This window comes from Lepisma saccharinum, chromosome 7 (genome assembly GCF_977018435.1).
Source record: "Lepisma saccharinum chromosome 7, izLepSacc3.1, whole genome shotgun sequence".
In the NCBI taxonomy this organism is placed as follows: domain Eukaryota; kingdom Metazoa; phylum Arthropoda; class Insecta; order Zygentoma; family Lepismatidae; genus Lepisma; species Lepisma saccharinum.
The window spans coordinates 13,966,643-13,986,027 of NC_139235.1; the positions used below are offsets into that span (position 1 = coordinate 13,966,643).

Sequence of the window (19,385 nt, forward strand, 5' to 3'; positions counted from 1 at the left end):
ATATTTTGGTGTGTTATAATTTTTATGGTTCATTTCAGAGTATTTTGGAGCCTTATTTTAATAGGAACATTTTCTGTTTCAATTACATTCATATTGAGGAACTGGTATCATTTTCAAGCAACTCCGACAGTCATTGTGGTGGAAAAGGATTTTAGAACGTGGAATATCAGCTTACCAGGTGGTACATTTTGTGCTGATGATCGCTTTAACGAATCTCTTGCAAGAGAATACATCAAAAAGTAAGTGCTTTAAGGTATACAGTTTCTAAAATAAGCTACTTTGATAATATCAGTTTCTTAAAAGTTACTTCTTAGAGATATTTTGTAAGAAAGTTTGGAAATCTTGCTCAAGATTGTGTGTTAGTTTTAAACTCTTCAATAATATTATTTTTTTAAGATGATGATGTTAGTATTCCTTAAATTCATAGTGTTATAATTAGGAATGCTTCGGAAGTTGACCGTACAGCTGCAATGTAATCTGCAAAGTCTTGTCACATAAAAATGCATATTTTAGACATTCCAGACAAAATGAAGTTTCAAAATTCTGTATGTAAATACATATTTTGAAGTTCATGAAAACAGCGACAAAATATGTGGTAAATTACTATCCTATTTGGGACTCCACAACATTCCAGTCACTAGTACCACTGTCGTTTTGTCAACTAAATGGGAAGTTCCACCCAGCATTTGTCAGGAAGCAAACATTGCAATGCAGCTTTACATCTGGGTTCATGACAAGTGCTAATAGAAGCCCCAATATGCTCAAATGAATGATGTTCTAAGGGTTCGCAATATTCTTTAGATTTAAGTAGAACATTTGTTGCAGCGGATATCCCACTGAAGAAAATAAACAATTTGGTTCTGAAAAACGTTCTGTCACAATAAATAAATTTTGCAGCACCTGATGGATCCAATTTCATAAACTATCTGTGTGGGCCAGTTGGTAATTTTGAATGAAAATACTTTTTACTTTTAGCCACATATTTCTGCTTTTTTTTTTTTTAAATATTTTTCAGTTTTTCAGCACCTAAAAATCCACTCCCTAGCTACAACATGTCAACTATTCTGATTACTGTAAAGTACAATAAACACCTGAATTTTATAAGAAAAAATATAGTTGTTGCTCAATATATTGATTTGAAACATATTTTTCTGCAGTCTAATTTAGATGTTATGATTTCTCATGAGCTGCCTGATGCCGTAGTGGTAGCGTCGTCGCCTTTTAATCAAGGTGTCCCAGGTTCGATACCCAGTGGAGGCACATTCTGGTTTGGATCCCACTTTAAGCTATAGGTTCAATCCCGATTAGCCATACTGTGCATAAAGTGGACTTAAAATAATAACTCAATCAATCGTGAACTTTTTTTTCCTGGTGGTTGCAAAGTAAGATGCCACTGGTGTGTCAGGGAAGCATCTTTCAAAAGAGTAAAATTCAAAGCCAGCCAAAACTATTATTGTCTGTAGTCTGTGCAAAATATACATGTAGAGAAAACATAGGAGAAAGATTGGTAATTTGACCCCAAAGTAAAGAAACTACACAGTTGGAAGAGAGTAGTGATCTATAATAATTGCAGAACAAAAACACAAAATGTTTGTCAATGGTACAAAAGTATTGTTTGTATTTTGCTCAGGATTGGTAATTAATTGTTAGTTTGGCTGCCAGAAGTTTATAATTCATATGCCACATTAATTTATAGTTTCTAAAATGTCCCACCCTTCCCTTTGTAGTGCGAGAGTTAAAGATGCAGGCAGATGCAAGATGTATGTATTTTGCTCATTATCTCGAAACAGTGTAAAGTTGGGGGTTTTGGGTTTAGGAAGCCAGTATAGTGCTGGAGAGAGGCATAGGATTGGTGATATGGAAATTAGAGGTTGGAGAATTGCAATTGCAAATAGGGAAGATTAGAGGCTGATTATGGTGAAAGCCAATTAAAAACTGTATCACAACAGAAACCGAGTGAGAGAGAGAGCAATTTCAATTATAATCTAGTCTGGTTCTATCCAGAATTAAAATTTTGTTCAGTTTGTCATCATCATCATCATCCTTCGCCATTTCCTGCCTCTGGCATAGAAGTCAAGCCTCTCCATTTTCTCCTGCTATTCCACCCACCACTCCTCTCTTTCCACACTGTTCGAATCTTGACCTCTTCTCCTAACATTCTCCTCTATCTGCTCTTTCACCGACATCCCCTTGGGCTTATTCCCACTCCTTGTGCAATGTAAGCTCTTGCTGGTAGTCTTTCTGCATCCATCCTCTTCATGTGTCCGAACCATCTGTACCTGATCTATACCTGTCTTCAAGCTTCACCACACCAACTGTTACCTGTCCTCAAGCTTCACCACACCCACTGTCTGTCGGATCTCCCTCATTCCCTTATTTTATCCCTTCTAGTCTTCACCAATATACTCCTTAAAAATTTCATCACTGCCTGCATCTTTCTTTTGTCTCTGTCATTGTCCAAGTCTTGCTCCATTCATAATAATTTGTACATAGTATGTATTTTATATTACCTTCTTGCATTTCAAAGGTACTGTTCCTTGATAATCTTCGAATGCTTTGATACAGTCCACCTCCCATTTGTCCTCTTCTGTTTACCTCCTCATCTATTCTTCCACTTCTCTCAATTATGCTTCCTAGATATTTGAAGCTCTCTCCTGCCCTAAACTCTTCCATGTCCATCTTTATTCTTTGTCTTCCATGTTGCCAATTCCCTAAATCTTTTACAAGAACAACTGTGTAAAAATATAAATAACTAAATTCCAAGGTACAAAAACACTCTTGAGTGCCAGAACGTGTCAAGCAGATTTTTCATTGGGTGACACATGGTAAGTGTAACGAACCCTATCATCACTCTTTTCGAGACTGAAGCTCAGTCAAATTCCAAAATTTTAGCAATTACTTTACTTTAGTATGGGACCCACAAGAGGTGTGTGTACTATGTAGACATTTTAGCGAAAAATACAGGCTCGGCCATGACTCAAACCTAGGTTTCTGGCATACCATGCCATTGCTCTAAATTCACAGTTTGTTGAGATCGAATTACGGCCTTCAGATTACAAGGTGAGCCTCTTACATGAATGGCTACAACGGGCTCCACAACTGAGCTACTGAGTCAGCACTGACTTTGCCTGATTTTTCGCTGCTGGAAACCAAAACCAGGGCTGACTCAGTAGCTCAGTTGGTAGATCAATGGCACGGTATACCACAGAGACCTGGATGGGCCCCACCTGCATTTTTTTCTAAAATTTCTACATGGTACAAAGTTTTGGGAGCTCCCACCATCTAACAGATACAGGTGAGAGCACTAACCATTAGCTATACAAGAATCCAATGAACATCTGAGAAACATCAAAAGCCAGGTTCCATTCGTCAGTAAGATTATCCATCACATAACAATACTAACATCATTGTTTTTTTATTCCAAGCATTATTGGAGAGTTTCATCTGTTTCCAATGCGGCTTAATAGCTTTGATGGAACTTTTGCCACTTAAAGGTCAACCAACTGGTAATTTGTAGCTACATAATTTGGATTGCATTGATTTGGTGTTATAAGTGCACTTTATGTATAGTAAGGCTAATCTGGACTGAACCTACAGTTTAAAGTGGGATCCGAACCACTATGTGCCTCCACCAGGTAATAGCTATGTAATTCTGTTAAAGATTTTTCACATGTTTGATGTTTTAATCTGCAACACTACATTTACAAAATATCATTTCATAAATGTGACACAAGCAAATAAAGGTAGATACTCAAAATTGATATATGTAATGTGGTAAAAGATAATGTAAATACTTACAAAATCGTTTTTATATTCATCTTTCATTTGTTTTTGTTTTTTTTTGTATTGGGCAGGACCCACTGAGATAATGGGGCTCCTGCAATTCAGGACCCATGTGCTCATTAGTTAAGCCACTCTTCCATCATCTACAAAACTGAAAAAGTAACAACTGTTTAATAATGTGCATTTTTTTTTAATGGACCTCCATCTGTACATTAACATAGCATGTTTTTCTCATTCTACAGCACAAGGCACAAATACAGTATCAATTTTGTTTTCAGGAAATGGGGAAATGTTGATGGTGAGAAACACAAGTATTACATGGAATTCCTTAGGGATATGACAAATGTATCATATCCTCAGATGAGTGTTTTCAGTAAGTACCTGAATGATGAAACCATTCCACAAAACAACTATGCTGAGATTGCACAAGCGGTGAGTGTAAATATTTAAGATGAAGTTTAGCACATTATGTGTAAACTTCAAAGTACTAGCAAGATAAAATATGGCCATTTGATCTTTAGTATGGAGATTTTCAAACTTTGATTTGATTTATTTTTGTGCCCCCTTTTTACCTTTACTACAACTTGTCACGTAGTGTATATACAGTACAGTACTGAATACATACGTATACACAATACACAAATGAAAACAATCAACACTTATAACTAGGGCTCGGAAGTTGATGACAAGTCATCTTCTTTTTCTGAGCCTTGAAAACAATTCTAAAACTGATGTCAGTCCATTTCCCTTCAGTTAGAACCAGAAAATATTATTTTTGTTTTGCATTTTTTTACATTTTCGTCCTTTTTTCCTTTTAAATAATTTTTCAGTAGTTTTTGCTGTCTTTATTGCATTTTTCTTCTCCTCTGTTGTTTCGTGAATTTAAAATGCATTTTCACTTTATATAATTTATGTATTTAAATTTCCTAACATGGTATTTTAACAAGTTCGCCAAACTGTCAATGCAAATGCACAATATTATTTTTAACTGCAAGTTTGGCAATGATTGTACATTTATTTTTCCTCGAACACTTAAAATACATTGTGTGAAGCCTACTTTGAGGTCCCGTTGCTGGCCACTATAATTGCTTTAATCTTGGGTTTAATCACAATATAAAAAATGATAATCTGATGTACGCGAAACACAGCTGTATTTTCAGATGCTGACGGACTACTGTATCGTGGAATGCCCACTCTGAAAGAAGGTGAATGACTTTTACAGAAAACCTAAATAAAACTACATTAGCACTTAATTGCTTTTATGCCTTTGCTTCAGTAGTTTAAAACACCAAACAACGGGTTTGTCTAATTATTCAGCTACTCTGTTGTAATTTATGAAAAATGAAGCTTTCATTTTTAAGAGCAAAAATTATTTTTAGGTCATTTTTAAATAATTTTAAGATCATTCTACAGGTCATATTTTTAGATTTTTTAAGCCATCAATTTCCGACCCCTACTCATAACTAACAAAATTGCTCAGTATATCTATATGTACACAGCATCTATAAAATATAAATCTGGATATATAAAACATAAACATGGCGGAGAGCATGCGCATTGCGAAAAAAAATTGTAGGGGGTTCAGGACATTGATAAAACATGAATAAAAATAACAATTATAATAATTATCATTATTATTTAATACACTAATAAAACAAGCCCATGTTATTGTAATGTTTCTACAGCAGCTCCTCGGTCTCAAATTAGGTACGATCGTGCAAACTAGAGTGCTGCAATGAGCATTTTTCGCTCGAGTGGCAAATAGTTTGCATGGGCAATGATGGATGACACGCAGATTTGATAGTTCTTCCGCTCGAGCGAAAAAACGACAGAATTCTTGAATCCTATTAGTACACATATTTCCATAATTTGTCTATGGTAATGGGCCCTCAAATATGGACCGTGAAGTAATTTTAGGTTGACAGTGCTGCTTATTATCCTCTGAAATATGGGACGTTGCCAATCATTCTACTATGAGTGCTGTACAACTGAGCGTGGGAGATTCAAACGAGTTTGAGCAAGCGAAAGTGGTCTGATGCAGTACTCTATTGTAAACATCTTTTCAAAAGTTTGCCTTATTGGCAGCATTCTGCAGTCTGTAACACTGAAATTCCAGAGAAATCTCAAGGCTTACCGGATATAAACTTTAATAGATCAATAACAATTTATTTATGTTCTGTAAGTCTTATCTGCCCAAATTATTTTTATCAAAAAAAACATAAATTTGTAATAAAACATTGTGAAGTAGAACTGAAATGATATTTTATTTGCAAAATTGCTGTCAACATGTTACATTAGCCAATTTCAGCCTGTGGCATATGTATAAGTCTTGGTAAATTAGTATTATGGACATAATTACAATATTAATCCACGTAACATATTTTATGGAATTTTAAGTATGGCTCACTTGAATAGTTCTTGTTCTTGCATACCCTTGGTGTGTGTGAGGTAAACAAACAGTGTAGTAGATGTAAATAAAATGTCAAAATAAAATTTAAATGGCAGACAGTTTATTTTTTCACAAAATTCTTCTATCATTTAGACCAAATCTGTATTTATCCATTACATCTAGTTACAGTAGACAGAATATAATGAGATTTTTTTTTTTAATATTAGTTCAGAATAAATTTAAAAGTTAAGTTGTTTTGTTTCAAGTCCATTTTATGCACAGATAGGATAATCGAGACTGGACCATCAGTTTAAAGTGAGATCTGGACAACTCCGTGCTTCCATCGGGTATCAAACCCTGGGAACAAAATTAAAGTAGTTCCGACAGAAAATAATACTGTACTGCACTGTAGAATGAAATATTCCTTAATAGAGTGTTTTTGCTGCTTCCAAATCCACTACTTTCCTTATAATTTTAATTGCATATTAAAATTTGCTTACCTTTTCAATATTAAGATCCTACTTTAAATTTTCAGTTAATTCAGAAATTTAGTGCTGTGTACAAATTATTTACTATTGTTGGAATTTAGAATCTAACTGCATTTGTTTTCTTAACGCGTAACTACATTTTAAGTTGTAAGTAAGGATTGTCAAGAATGTGCATATTTTTTTATTTTCAGGTAAACTTGAAATTAGAATGTAAATCAACAGTCTATGAATCAGATACTGTCTACGTAGAGGAACTCCTAACAGAACATGGAATATGTTATGCATTTAACTCTGTTATAGCAAAGCATTTGCTTCCAAGGTACTGTCAAATAATAATTAAAATATATATGTCAATTTATTTTCTTTTTCTCATGCGAGATTGTTCTATTTCAAAATAGGTTAGATTCTTTCAGTTTGTATAAGCTTAACTAAAAAAAAAAATGCACTTTGAATCTCATTTTGTGAAAATATTAAAAATAAGGGGTGTCTCAGAAATTTTTTTGTACGTATAAAGATAAATTTATTACCAAAGAAAGCTTAAACATTAAATTTTTATTTGTGGAAAAGAGTATTGGACAAATGGTGACCGTTCATGTTTTCACATTCAATTATTCTTGAACTAAAGTTTTCGATCACTTGCCGAAGCATTGCACGAGGAATAGCATTGATTTCATCTCTAATTCTTTGCTTCAATTCTGTTCGATCTCGATGACCTTGGACGTCCCGGCGATTTACTCGTCACAGTGATTCCAGTGTTTTCAAACTTTCTCACCCAATATGTAATTAAATTTGTGCATGGGACGTCCCTCATTCCTGTCAGGTAATAATGATGCCGGCACAAACAACACACAACAACATAAGAATCATTACTTTTATAAAATGCATGAACACAAAAAGCACGTTGCTGCCCCGTAAAGCACTCCATGGCAACTAAATATTAACAATGTTGCCAAGTGTATGCGATCTATCTAATTTCTCTGTAATGTACAAAGAATTGTCCCAGAGGGCAGATTCAAAAATGAAAATATTTCTGAGACACCATTTATGTTATTCTAAACTAAGAACTATACATGTCATTACTTTTGAAATATTGGGGAAATATAATACATAATGCAGCAATATTGTTACGTACATTGTAAATTTTCCCTGCTTATTAGACAGATATCAACTTCCATGTTTCATAACTTCCAATGCACTTCAGCATTGCCAGGATCTGTGTTCATATGTATTCATGTGGCTGGATTACAATGCTTATTATGGGGAGGGAAGGGGCAAAGGAGCAATGTATAGAACTGAAAAAAAAGCAATGAAATAAAGAATTGAAGGGTAAACAGTGCCCAACTTTGCAACAATCACTTCTAGTAGTAGAGAAATAGGGCATTTACCGGACACATCCATTTGATACCATAGCTTACTTTGACCAAAATTAAGCTATATTTTCTGGTGGATTTAGCTAAGTTCTAGGTGTAGCAAAATTCAAAACCATGCTAGTACCCTCGTACTAGGGTGATTAACAAGAGCTTAAATTTTTGAATATCTAGTTTGGGAATTCTACCCTTAGAGTCATGTGACACTCTGTTGATTAGTTGTGAGTGCATTTAACTTATGCTCCAAACAGGTGACTAGTCATGTTTGAGAATGGTGCCTGAGTTTAAGTTAGTGCCTGACCTAGGTTAACTAATTTATATTTGAAAATTCTTGTTTATTATCCTCATAGTCACGACTCAACATAGAGAGTAATGTATATAACTTTTGAAACATCACTGTTGTTGGAACTAAAGTATTAATTACTTCTATAATATATACTTTCAACACATCCTGTTTTTATTCTTATTTGCCAGGTGTCAAAACTTGCATGTGAAAGTTTCCTGCAGGTATTTCTTGCAAAAGTTCAAGGTTGATGTTAATAGTCTGAGTTAATAACCTGAGATATTAATAAGCTACATATGTCTACTTTCCCCAATGTTTGTCCACTAGTGACTCATGTATTCATGTAATAGGGTAATGTTATTGTTTTGTTTTCTTTCTATGTGCATGAACCTTTGAGTTCAAGGTTGGATATTGATGTTTCTTATTTTTTTTCTTTCATGTGCATGACCTCTTATACTTGGTGTGTCATTAATGGGAATTTTCCTTCTATGTTCATGAACCTTTGAGTTCAAGATTAGATATTAATGTTTCTTACTCTTTTTTCTTCCATATGTGTGATATCTTACCTTATATAAATATGGTCCAACGAGACTTTGTTCATTTTTGCCTGATTACTGTCACCTCCAACTGAGAGAGAGACTCTTACTTAGAAATATTTTCAACACCACAAGTGTTTTATATATAACAGGTAGATTTTTACTGTTAATCTTAACTTACTTTTGTCAGTAAAAAGTTCTCCTCCAACTGAGAGAGAGACTGACTTAGAAATATTTTCAACACCAAGAGTGTATTATATATAACAGATAGATTTTTACTGTTAATCTGAATTTCTTGTGTCAGTAAAACGTTCTCCTCCAACTGAGAGAGACTCTGACTTAGAAATATTTTCAACAAAAAGAGTGTTTTATATATAACAGATAGATTTTTACTGTTAATCTGAACTTGAATTATTTTACTCCAAAACACTATAAGTGTATATTACTAGAAACATTGTATACCTGGTTTCAGAGAAAACTAAAGTAAAACTGTTGCATACCATTTTTCTTAATATTGAACTATAAGTATTAATCTGTCAACAGATATTCCTAATGAAATACTGTGTGAAATATTTAAGCATTTTATTTGAGCTAGGACTGCCTACCAGTCAAAGCAGTATGTGTATATTCATGACAACTTACATGGTATAAGAAAGTTAATAAGAGTAAGTGTATAAGAAAAATAACTTGGATGATATTTTTTGCCATTCCACAGTTAGAATTTTGACTGCTGTGCTTCGTAAGAATTCAATTATGTATGATGGAGGAAATATTCAAATACACAAATATGTCTAAAATTCGATCTAGACTATTCGTGGAGTTTCTAATTTGTTTTTCCTTGCAATACCTCAGTATTTTGAGTGGTCTAGAAATCTATTACATACTATTCTGATTAAATATAGTGTGTTCAGATTGCTTGAAGAGCTGGTATACAGAGTCTCAGTCACTGCATATTGTCAAGATTGGTCTGTATGGTCTCTCTCTCTCTCTCTCTCTCTCTATATATATATATATATATATATATATATATATATATACTAATACCCAGCAAAATCTATATAATAACAATACCCAAAATATTTTACTGTTCTTGACACACTTAAGCATAGATTAGTTTCTATTCAATTTTTAAAAAATGTTGGTGCTAAATATATTATCTACAAGTGAGATTGAAATATTAACACACTCTTGAGTTGTAGTATATCCAGAAAAAATTATTTATAGATACTTAATAAAAAACAATGGAAAATCCTACTTGTAAAACTGAATGCCCCATTTGTAGTAAAACTGAATGCCCCATTTGTGGTAAAACTAAATGCCACATTTGTGGTAAATTCGTACCTAAAACAAATTTGTCAAAACAGTTGGCAATATGCTCTGGCCAACCCAAAAATCCAAAATTACCAACTCAACCCTGGCCCTATTGTGGATATCTTATTAGCATACCCAATTTAAACAAACATAAAAAGAATTGTAAATTTCAACCATCAACCTGTAATGATGCGATCATTACTGGATCCTTTTTTAAGTTATAAATTGTGTATGTCTATGTATTCCTGTACGTTTGGGTTCTTGGCCGTTGGGGAGCGGTAAGTTTCCAGTAACGGTTTAGGTCATTAGCGGGGCCTATAAATAGGAAGGGCAGCGGAGCAGTGGGTCTCAGATGTTTGGCGGAGTACAGCGATGTAAGAGGTATCTTTTTCTCTGAGGGGAGGGGCTGGGCGAGCTTTCTTTCCTTATCATGTGAACCGACGGCGGGGATGTTGACTTTCTTTCTTTTAATACACACACTTGCTCTTTTCATATCATTCCAATAATTCATTTCATGTGGGAAACCGGGTACACAACACACATACCTTCAGCCACCTTTTTTGGTACTGAGGGTTATATTTTTTTTTACTCGTGGAGCCAGTGGCTACGCGAGTCTACACACTCTCTTCGGGAAGGGGGGACAGGGTACACCGAAATGTAATTGTGCGAATAACGGCCAAGAATTAACTTCTGTAAATATAATATGAATAAACCTATATATATCTAAAAGGAAATGGGCGTTAAGTTGTAATTTGAAGAGGTACGTGTCTATTGCCTAAACTAGCATCCACAGAACTTCAGGTACTGCAAGTTTTGAACCTCGGGACAAGGATTCAAAAATGTATGGTAGTGTATATTGTGTATGTTGCTGAGAATCAGCTTAAAAGCACAAAATATACCGCTACATACTGGGGGCTCGTCCGGGATATTTTTTTGTGAAAAGTATTGAAGGCATTAGTTATTGTGAAGTGGAAAGAAAATAATAGAAGACAAAATGGCAATTCAAATAGACAGGGAGCTCATTAGCAAGTTGCTAGGCAATGCGAACTTGGAAGGAAGGCCTGAGGAAGATATTGTGGGGGAACTTGAGAGACTTTCTCTAAATGTTACACAAGGAACTTCGATAAGGACCGGCGAGGAAAAAATGAGCAAAATCTTGGAAAAAAGCAACATTAACATTCCGATCTTTAAGGGAAACGTCGGCGATGTAAGTCCACACGATTATTTGTATGAATTACGCAATTATCAGGAAATCATGGAAATTGGGGATACTTTTCTCTTAGATAGAATCTTGCCGCTTTCGTTGAAGGAAATCGCTGCAGATTGGTTCAGATTTTCGAGACCTTTCGGCACTTTTAGGGAATTCGAGAAGGTTTTTCTTGAAGAATACTTTAGTGTCGATTATGATTCGGAAATAGCAAGGATCATTCAGAACAATTACCAGTCACCAGACCAGTCTCTTCTTGCATTTATTCGACACACCAGGAAGCTTTTTGCAATGAGGGAGAAACTGGGGACAGAAGACGAGGTCATCCAGCATGTTTTGAAATTTTCCCATCCTAAATTCAGAACACACTTGTACAACAGAACATTCGCAACAATCAAAGATTTGGAAACCCATTCTATGGATATTCAAAAGAGATTGTATTCAGAAGCTCTGTACTATTGTCCTGAACTAAGAGATAGCAGTTTACCACTAGCGTCAACTTCAGGGAGTGTCGCAAGGCAATTAGCAGCCTCGGGGACAATGAACCCTTTCGGCCGCGTGGGAACAGAAGTATCAATGAGTGCCATAAATCCAGGTCTTTTCAACCGCTTGAGCCTTTCCGGGAATATTGGAACCCCGTCGAGAGCAGAAGAACCGACGAGGAGAAGGGGGTATGATGGTTTGCAGAAAGGCGCCACCTGTGCGTCTCTAAAGATACCGCTAGACCAGAACAGATAACCCCGGTTCTTGCACACGTAGAAGGAAAGCAAAACAGAGGGAGGAATAGGGAAATACGCAACTGCAGAAATTTCACTTCTGGCGACAAAAAACCGTTAGTCACCTGTAAGGTTCAGGGAAAGGACTTCTCGCTATATTTGGATTCTGGTGCGTCTGTGAGATCGCAAGAGAACTGGAAAAACAAGGAAATAAGATTAACAATAAACGTATTAATATTTCTTTGGCAGTAGGCTCTGTACAATCATGTGGGGAAATGTATCTTACTGTACATTTGAATGGGATGAAATTTAAGCATAAATTCGTCGTTCTGCGCAATTGTTTCACGGGATTTATCGCAGGTCGTGGGTTCATAAGGAAGGCCGGCATATCGCTACATTTGAAGCAGGGAGGCTACAGTTTTGAGAACAGTAACGTCATTCATTTATTTTCTGCGGAGAAGAGGGAAGTGGGAAAGAGGCTTCCGTTCTCGCAGCAGGGGAGAACGTCGACTGTGGAAGCTGGAGCTGGGCTAACCGCGACGATGACTGCGACGATGGAAAGAAATGAAACTGTTACTGAAGCAACCGCGACGATGGGAAATTGCAAACCATACCCCGAAACTGAGGACATGATTGACCGTGTCGAATGTTCGACTGACACTGTGCAGAAATCAGTTGCAGATTTCAGCGCTTTGTGTACTGCAGAGAGTGCGAAGCAAATGAGGAAGAAACAGAGGAAAAATTTGCTTCGGAGCACAAAACTGCCCATGGTTCGTCTCTCTGAAAGTAAAGAAATGGAACATTCTTCATTGTTGCCATTCTCCGCCACTGAGGGAAATGAAGAATACAATTCTGAGGAGCCACGTAGGCTTATGGGCACAGCCTCCCTCATTTCCGAGCAAATGAAAGACAAGTTTCTTGCTGACGTAGCGAGGGCTACAAGGAATGAGGAGGTGGAAGGAACGAAGAAGTTCAAGGAAAAGGTGAAGACCCAGGCCAAATCTTCGTACTTCGACAACGAGGGAATTCTTAGGAGAAATTTGCCTACGGAAAAGTACAAAGAGAAGGGAAAAGGGAAAATATGGGCACCTACTTCTCTACGTTCGCAAATTCTCGTGTCGTTGCATGATAATGCATTCGTTTGTCATCCTGGGAGATTGAAAACGTTAGCGAAGATTAGGGAACAATACACTTGGATAGGCCTAACTAAAGACGTCATCCAGTATTGTAAGTCGTGCCAGCCATGCTGCGTATTAAAAGATGACAGGAATAAGAAGCAAGATTTCATGTCAAGTAAGGAGGAAACGAAATTCAGGATAGAAGACGCCAAGAAGAAAGCTTGTGATAGGGAACGCCGCAAATGCACGTTTCAGGTGGGGGATAAAGCTTGGCTTAAGGAGCATCCTATCTCTGATAAGGCCTGCAGAGTAACCAGTAAATTCTCGGGGAAGTCCTCTGGATCACACGCAATTGTGGAGCAAACTTCGGCAAATACTTTCAAAATGAAACACAGCGGGGACGGAAGAATATTGAGAGCCAACACTGACCAGTTAAAGCATTATTCTTCGCCACCTGACTTTGCAAGGAAAGTAGCCGAACCCAGTTCAGCAAAGAGAGCGCACGTAACTTCGGCAGGAGGAGAAAGACGAAGATATATCCCGGATGCGTTACAAGCTGAGAAACAGATTCTAGTCTAATTTCAAAGGGGGATTTTTTGTAAATATTGTACATAGGGGCTTATCTATCTTTTCTTTATTCTATCTTTCACTTATTTTCTCTACCTCATACCTCATACAGTACTCATACAAAAGTGTCGTTCCGCAGTCAATTTCATCGCGAAAGTAACGCAAAGTTAGTGCGTACTCTTGTACCGTGTAATTTCGTCGAGAAGTCGAAGTTCGGTGGCGAGTGAACGCCGTTCTAGCGCTGAGCATAGCAGTGACATCTTCGGATGTAGAGCCACTTCGATCCATTCATGTGGAAACCGGTCGAAGCGGTGTCTTCCGATCTCGGCAGGAGCGCAGAGCAGTGGCGTTGCCGGGAGTCGAACCAGCAGCCTTGATGACTTGGATGGATTTCCAGGAGACTGTCTCTCATTGGTCCAGGAGGAAGGATGGAAGAGATGCTGAGTGGGTAAGAATCGACGTGTGTTAACCAGCTCCAGTGCTGAGGGAAGAACGCAGATCTCGAAGTACACTTGTGGACAAAATTAGAGTGAACATTGACTGTCAGTGTCGTGTGACCTAATGAAAATGTGTTTGTATTGAACAGAAACTGCGGACAAGTGTTTTGTGTATATTATTATTATTTTTCTAGGTTACAGAACTTTGATTTTTCTCTCTTCAGGAAGGGGGGGACTATGTAATGATGCGATCATTACTGGATCCTTTTTTAAGTTATAAATTGTGTATGTCTATGTATTCCTGTACGTTTGGGTTCTTGGCCGTTGGGGAGCGGTAAGTTTCCAGTAACGGTTTAGGTCATTAGCGGGGCCTATAAATAGGAAGGGCAGCGGAGCAGTGGGTCTCAGATGTTTGGCGGAGTACAGCGATGTAAGAGGTATCTTTTTCTCTGAGGGGAGCGGCTGGGCGAGCTTTCTTTCCTTATCATGTGAACCGACGGCGGGGATGTTGACTTTCTTTCTTTTAATACACACACTTGCTCTTTTCATATCATTCCAATAATTCATTTCATGTGGGAAACCGGGTACACAACACACATACCTTCAGCCACCTTTTTTGGTACTGAGGGTTATATTTTTTTTTACTCGTGGAGCCAGTGGCTACGCGAGTCTACACACTCTCTTCGGGAAGGGGGGACAGGGTACACCGAAATGTAATTGTGCGAATAACGGCCAAGAATTAACTTCTGTAAATATAATATGAATAAACCTATATATATCTAAAAGGAAATGGGCGTTAAGTTGTAATTTGAAGAGGTACGTGTCTATTGCCTAAACTAGCATCCACAGAACTTCAGGTACTGCAAGTTTTGAACCTCGGGACAAGGATTCAAAAATGTATGGTAGTGTATATTGTGTATGTTGCTGAGCATTAGCTTAAAAGCACAAAATATACCGCTACAAACCAGCGAGACTAATCCTAGAAAAAGAAAAGCAGATATAGCTCCAACTGATACACACATTACCTTGTGGCCACCATCACCTACCAATTTATATAACTCTCAACCATCAACCAGCAAGACTAATCCTAGGAAAAGAGAAGCAGATGTACTAGCTCCAAGCATTACCATAGAGCCACTTCTACAACCAAGTATATTATTTGCCAATAAAAATAACAAATAAATCTAATACCCAGTAAAATCTACATAATAACAATACCCAAAATATTTTACTGTTCTTGATACACTTAAGCATAGATTAGTTTGTTTAATTTTTAAAAGTGCTTGTGCTAAATATATTATCTCTAAGTGAGATTGAAATATTAACACACTCTTGAGTTGTGATATATACAGAAAAATTGATATATAAATACCAAATAAAGACAATGGTTAATCCTACTTGTAAAACTGAGTACCACATTTGCGGTAAATTCGTATCCAAGACAAATTTGTCAAAACACTTGGCAATATTTACTGGCCAACCAAAAACTCCTATATTACCAACACAACCCTGCCCCTATTGTGGAAATCTTATTAGCATACCTCATATGAGCAGACATAAGAATATGAGTTGGAAATCTCAACCATCAACCAGCCAGACTAATCCTAGAATAAGATCTAACTGATGGTCCTAAACCAAAACAAAGTAAATTTTTTATTACACCTAGTGCAACAGCTTTTGGGGGTCGTCTCAATGATTACCCTTTTGAATCAGAGCCACACAATTTCTTGAATAACATAAAATCTTCAATAATAGAACTCCTGATAAATTAACTTAAAAATAAAATCAGGTTTTATACTACTCTATCCTCTGAATATGAGAAACCTGATGAAACACATCATAAACATCACCATTGTTCCAAGATTCAGCCTCTATATTTAGGTGACATAAATAATTTGGAAAAAAAAATATGCCCAGCTTATGGAGACATTACTCACAAAACATGAGGAATTTGAGGCTAAAGGATCTGGTTCGAAATTATGTGGACTCCCACACAAACTAAAACTGAAAATAAGTCAATTTCCCCCTCTCTCTGCTTCTACTTATGTTCTTCTTCCAGTCGATATTCAGAACAAGAAAGCTATAGTCAATATAAAAAATAATGATAACAAGTGTTTTCTGTGGTGTCGTGGCAAAACTTTACCCAGTTGATAGGAAAGACAATAAAGAGCTAGTTCATCATTATATACAGTATGAGACAGTATAAACATATTATGTCAGGTATCCAATATCCAGTTGCTATATCTGATATAACGAAATTTGAAAAACAAGCAAAAGAACTCTTAGCAATCAATTTGTATGCGTATACAGAGAATAATTATGTATATCCTCTCAGAATAAATAATATTAATAATGATAATGCTATTATTATAAATTTGTTACTTATTTCAGGTGACAAAAATTTCCATTACTGTCTAATTCATAATCCTTCTCGTCTAGTTAGAAGCCAAGTAACTAAACATCATGGGGAAATAAATATTTGTCATAGGTGTTTGTCCATATGAACTATGATGCTATCCATAATCTTAAAGAACAGAAACTATACTGTGGTGAGAACAATCCTGTACATATGATTATGCCCAAACCAAAAGAAGTTGAGAAATTCAAACAACACAAACACAACACAAACAACTGGGCCTTTAGCTCTCAAACATTTTTTCCAAAAAATAAAAGAAGACGTAAGGAAAATTGGTAAAACAAAGAGTACCATTATCTGCTGATGAAGAACAATTATATAATGCTACTGAGATTTGCCCACAGTGTAATTCATATTTTACAAATGAAAATAAGGAAGTTTATCACCATTTTCATTTCACAGGAAATAATTTGCGTATTTTGTGTAATAGCTGTAATCTCAAAATACAAAGAGACCAATTTGTCCCCACAGTCATTCATAATGGCAGTGGCTATGATTTCCACTATTTAATTATGCATCTAAGTTATGATACAGAGCATATAGATGTTCTAGCAGAAAATCAAGAGAGATACATTAGTCTTAGCAAAACAGTAAAGATTTCTGAAAACAGTAATATTGAGATGAGATTTCTAGACTCTATGAGATTTCTCTCTGCTGGCCTTGATGCTCTTGCCAACAAATTATCTGATAAACAGTTCAAAATTACAACTAATAGTTTTCCTGGCTTAGGCATAGAACATATTAGCCAGAAATTGGTCTATCCATATGAATATGTAACTGACCATACTAAGTTTAATGATGAAACTCTTCCTCCTCTCAATACGTTCTACAGCCAACTCAGAGAAAATAATATTACAGATAAAGATTACCATCATGCACAATTAATGTGGAAGAAATTAGGGTGTAAGAGACTGAGAGATAACCATGATGCTTATTTAAAATTAGATGTGACAATTCTTGCTGACGGATTCCAAGCTTTTAGAAAATTGTCTATGAATATTTATGAATTAGACCCTGCACATTTTTACAGTCTCCCAGGGTTAGCTTGGTCAGCTATGTTATACAAAACAAAAATTGAGTTGAAGCTAATTTCAGATGTGGTTGTGTTCCTTTTTATAGAAAGAGCTATACGTGGGGGCATGGTACAATGCACACAAAGATATGCAAAAGCCAACAATATACATATGACAGAATATAATTCAAATCAACCCTCTAGCTATATATTCTATGTTGATGTGAATAATTTGTATGGTTATTCAATGATGCAGAAACTCCCCTATGCTGATTTTGAGTGGATAGACCCTACATCAATAGACATAGCAAATTTTGATGATACTGAGTATGGTTTCTTTGCTGAGATGGATCTTGAAGTAGTGCAGATTCAAGCATTCAGAGTGGTTGAGACCTTATATTGAAACTAAGACAAGACACAAAACACTCGCTACTTCAGACTTAGATAAGGATTTCAATAAATTCGTGAATAATGCTGTCTATGGTGAGACCATGGAGAATATTAGGAAGCATGTAGATTTAAGACTAGTCTCTGATTCAAAGAAAGTGTAATAAGTTAGTGGCAGATCCAAAATTTAAATTTCATACAATATATCATGAAGATTTGTCAGTTTTTCAAATGGAATAGCCATGGTTCAAATTTAACAAAACTATCTTATGTGGGAGCTGCAGTTCTGGATATTTCTAAGCTTCACATGTTCCAGCTTCACTATGATACAATTTAGCTTTTTTATCAAAATGACCTTTCTCTTCTGTATATGGACATAGATAGTTTTATATATCATATCAAGACACCTAATCTGTATGAAGATATAAAACTCCCTAAGTTGGTTGATTATTTTGACATATCTTCATACCCTCCTAACTTTGATATTCCTTCCCACAACAAAAAGGTCCCTTGTAAACTAAAAGATGAAAAAGTAATCATATTATTAAGGAATTTATTGCTTTATGAGCAAAGATGTATGCAATTAGATCAGAAAAATATATTTATTAAAAAAGCCAAGAGAGTAGGTAGAACCATAGTAGAGAATAAACTCTCCTTTGATGATTATTACAACTGTCTCAAAACTAAATCTCCCAAACTGGGGAAGGAGAAGGGAATTCAAAGTGTTGATCATATATTAACTACAAATAAAATAAGATTCAGAGGATGAAAAGAGACAGATTCTCTCATGTGAGATACTTACATTACCATGGGGCCACTATTGCCTAGGAGATGACAACCAATGTAATAATAAATGCCAATAAAATAACCATGAATCTATTTGGGTTTAGAAAACAAGCTATGGAAGTGCCTGTTCAGTTAGAATATAATGATGATACTGGTAAAATATTTTATATATTTTTATTTTTTATATTTTTAATAATAATCTAAATTATTATAAATTCCCCATTGGTGGGAAACTGCAATTCACAATAAATCCCGAGAACAAGGGTGACATAAAAATATTTACTGGTAGTAATATCTATCGTTTTAAATATGATAAAATGGACACTGCCACCACATATGATATATTAGCAAATGATTGTCTGATATAGAATTGCTGGGAGAGTATGATAAACTCATACCCGTGTTCCTAGAGTTGAAAATCACCTATCCTATAATAAATAATTATTACCAAAATGCCTAATACTTACCAGATTAAATGTTCTATAACAAACTACTATGCTTGTATAAGCAATGAGAAAACAAGATACATGTTCTGTTGCACCATACGTAGGACTGAAAGCCTATTTTTCCTGTGCTGGAAAT

The 19,385-nt window shown here is 35.8% G+C and overlaps 1 protein-coding gene across 1 annotated transcript in view; it reads left to right on the plus strand.

Annotated features, from left to right (window-relative positions):
• LOC145990140 (sodium channel protein Nach-like) overlaps positions 1 to 19,385 on the plus strand; it is a 123,879-nt gene that overhangs the window by 32,177 nt on the left and 72,317 nt on the right. Inside the window, exons 3-5 of the mRNA XM_083125803.1 lie at positions 39 to 239; positions 4,062 to 4,215; positions 6,852 to 6,979. Coding sequence (XP_082981929.1) covers positions 39 to 239; positions 4,062 to 4,215; positions 6,852 to 6,979 — 483 coding nt within the window. The remainder of the gene's footprint in view (positions 1 to 38; positions 240 to 4,061; positions 4,216 to 6,851; positions 6,980 to 19,385) is intronic.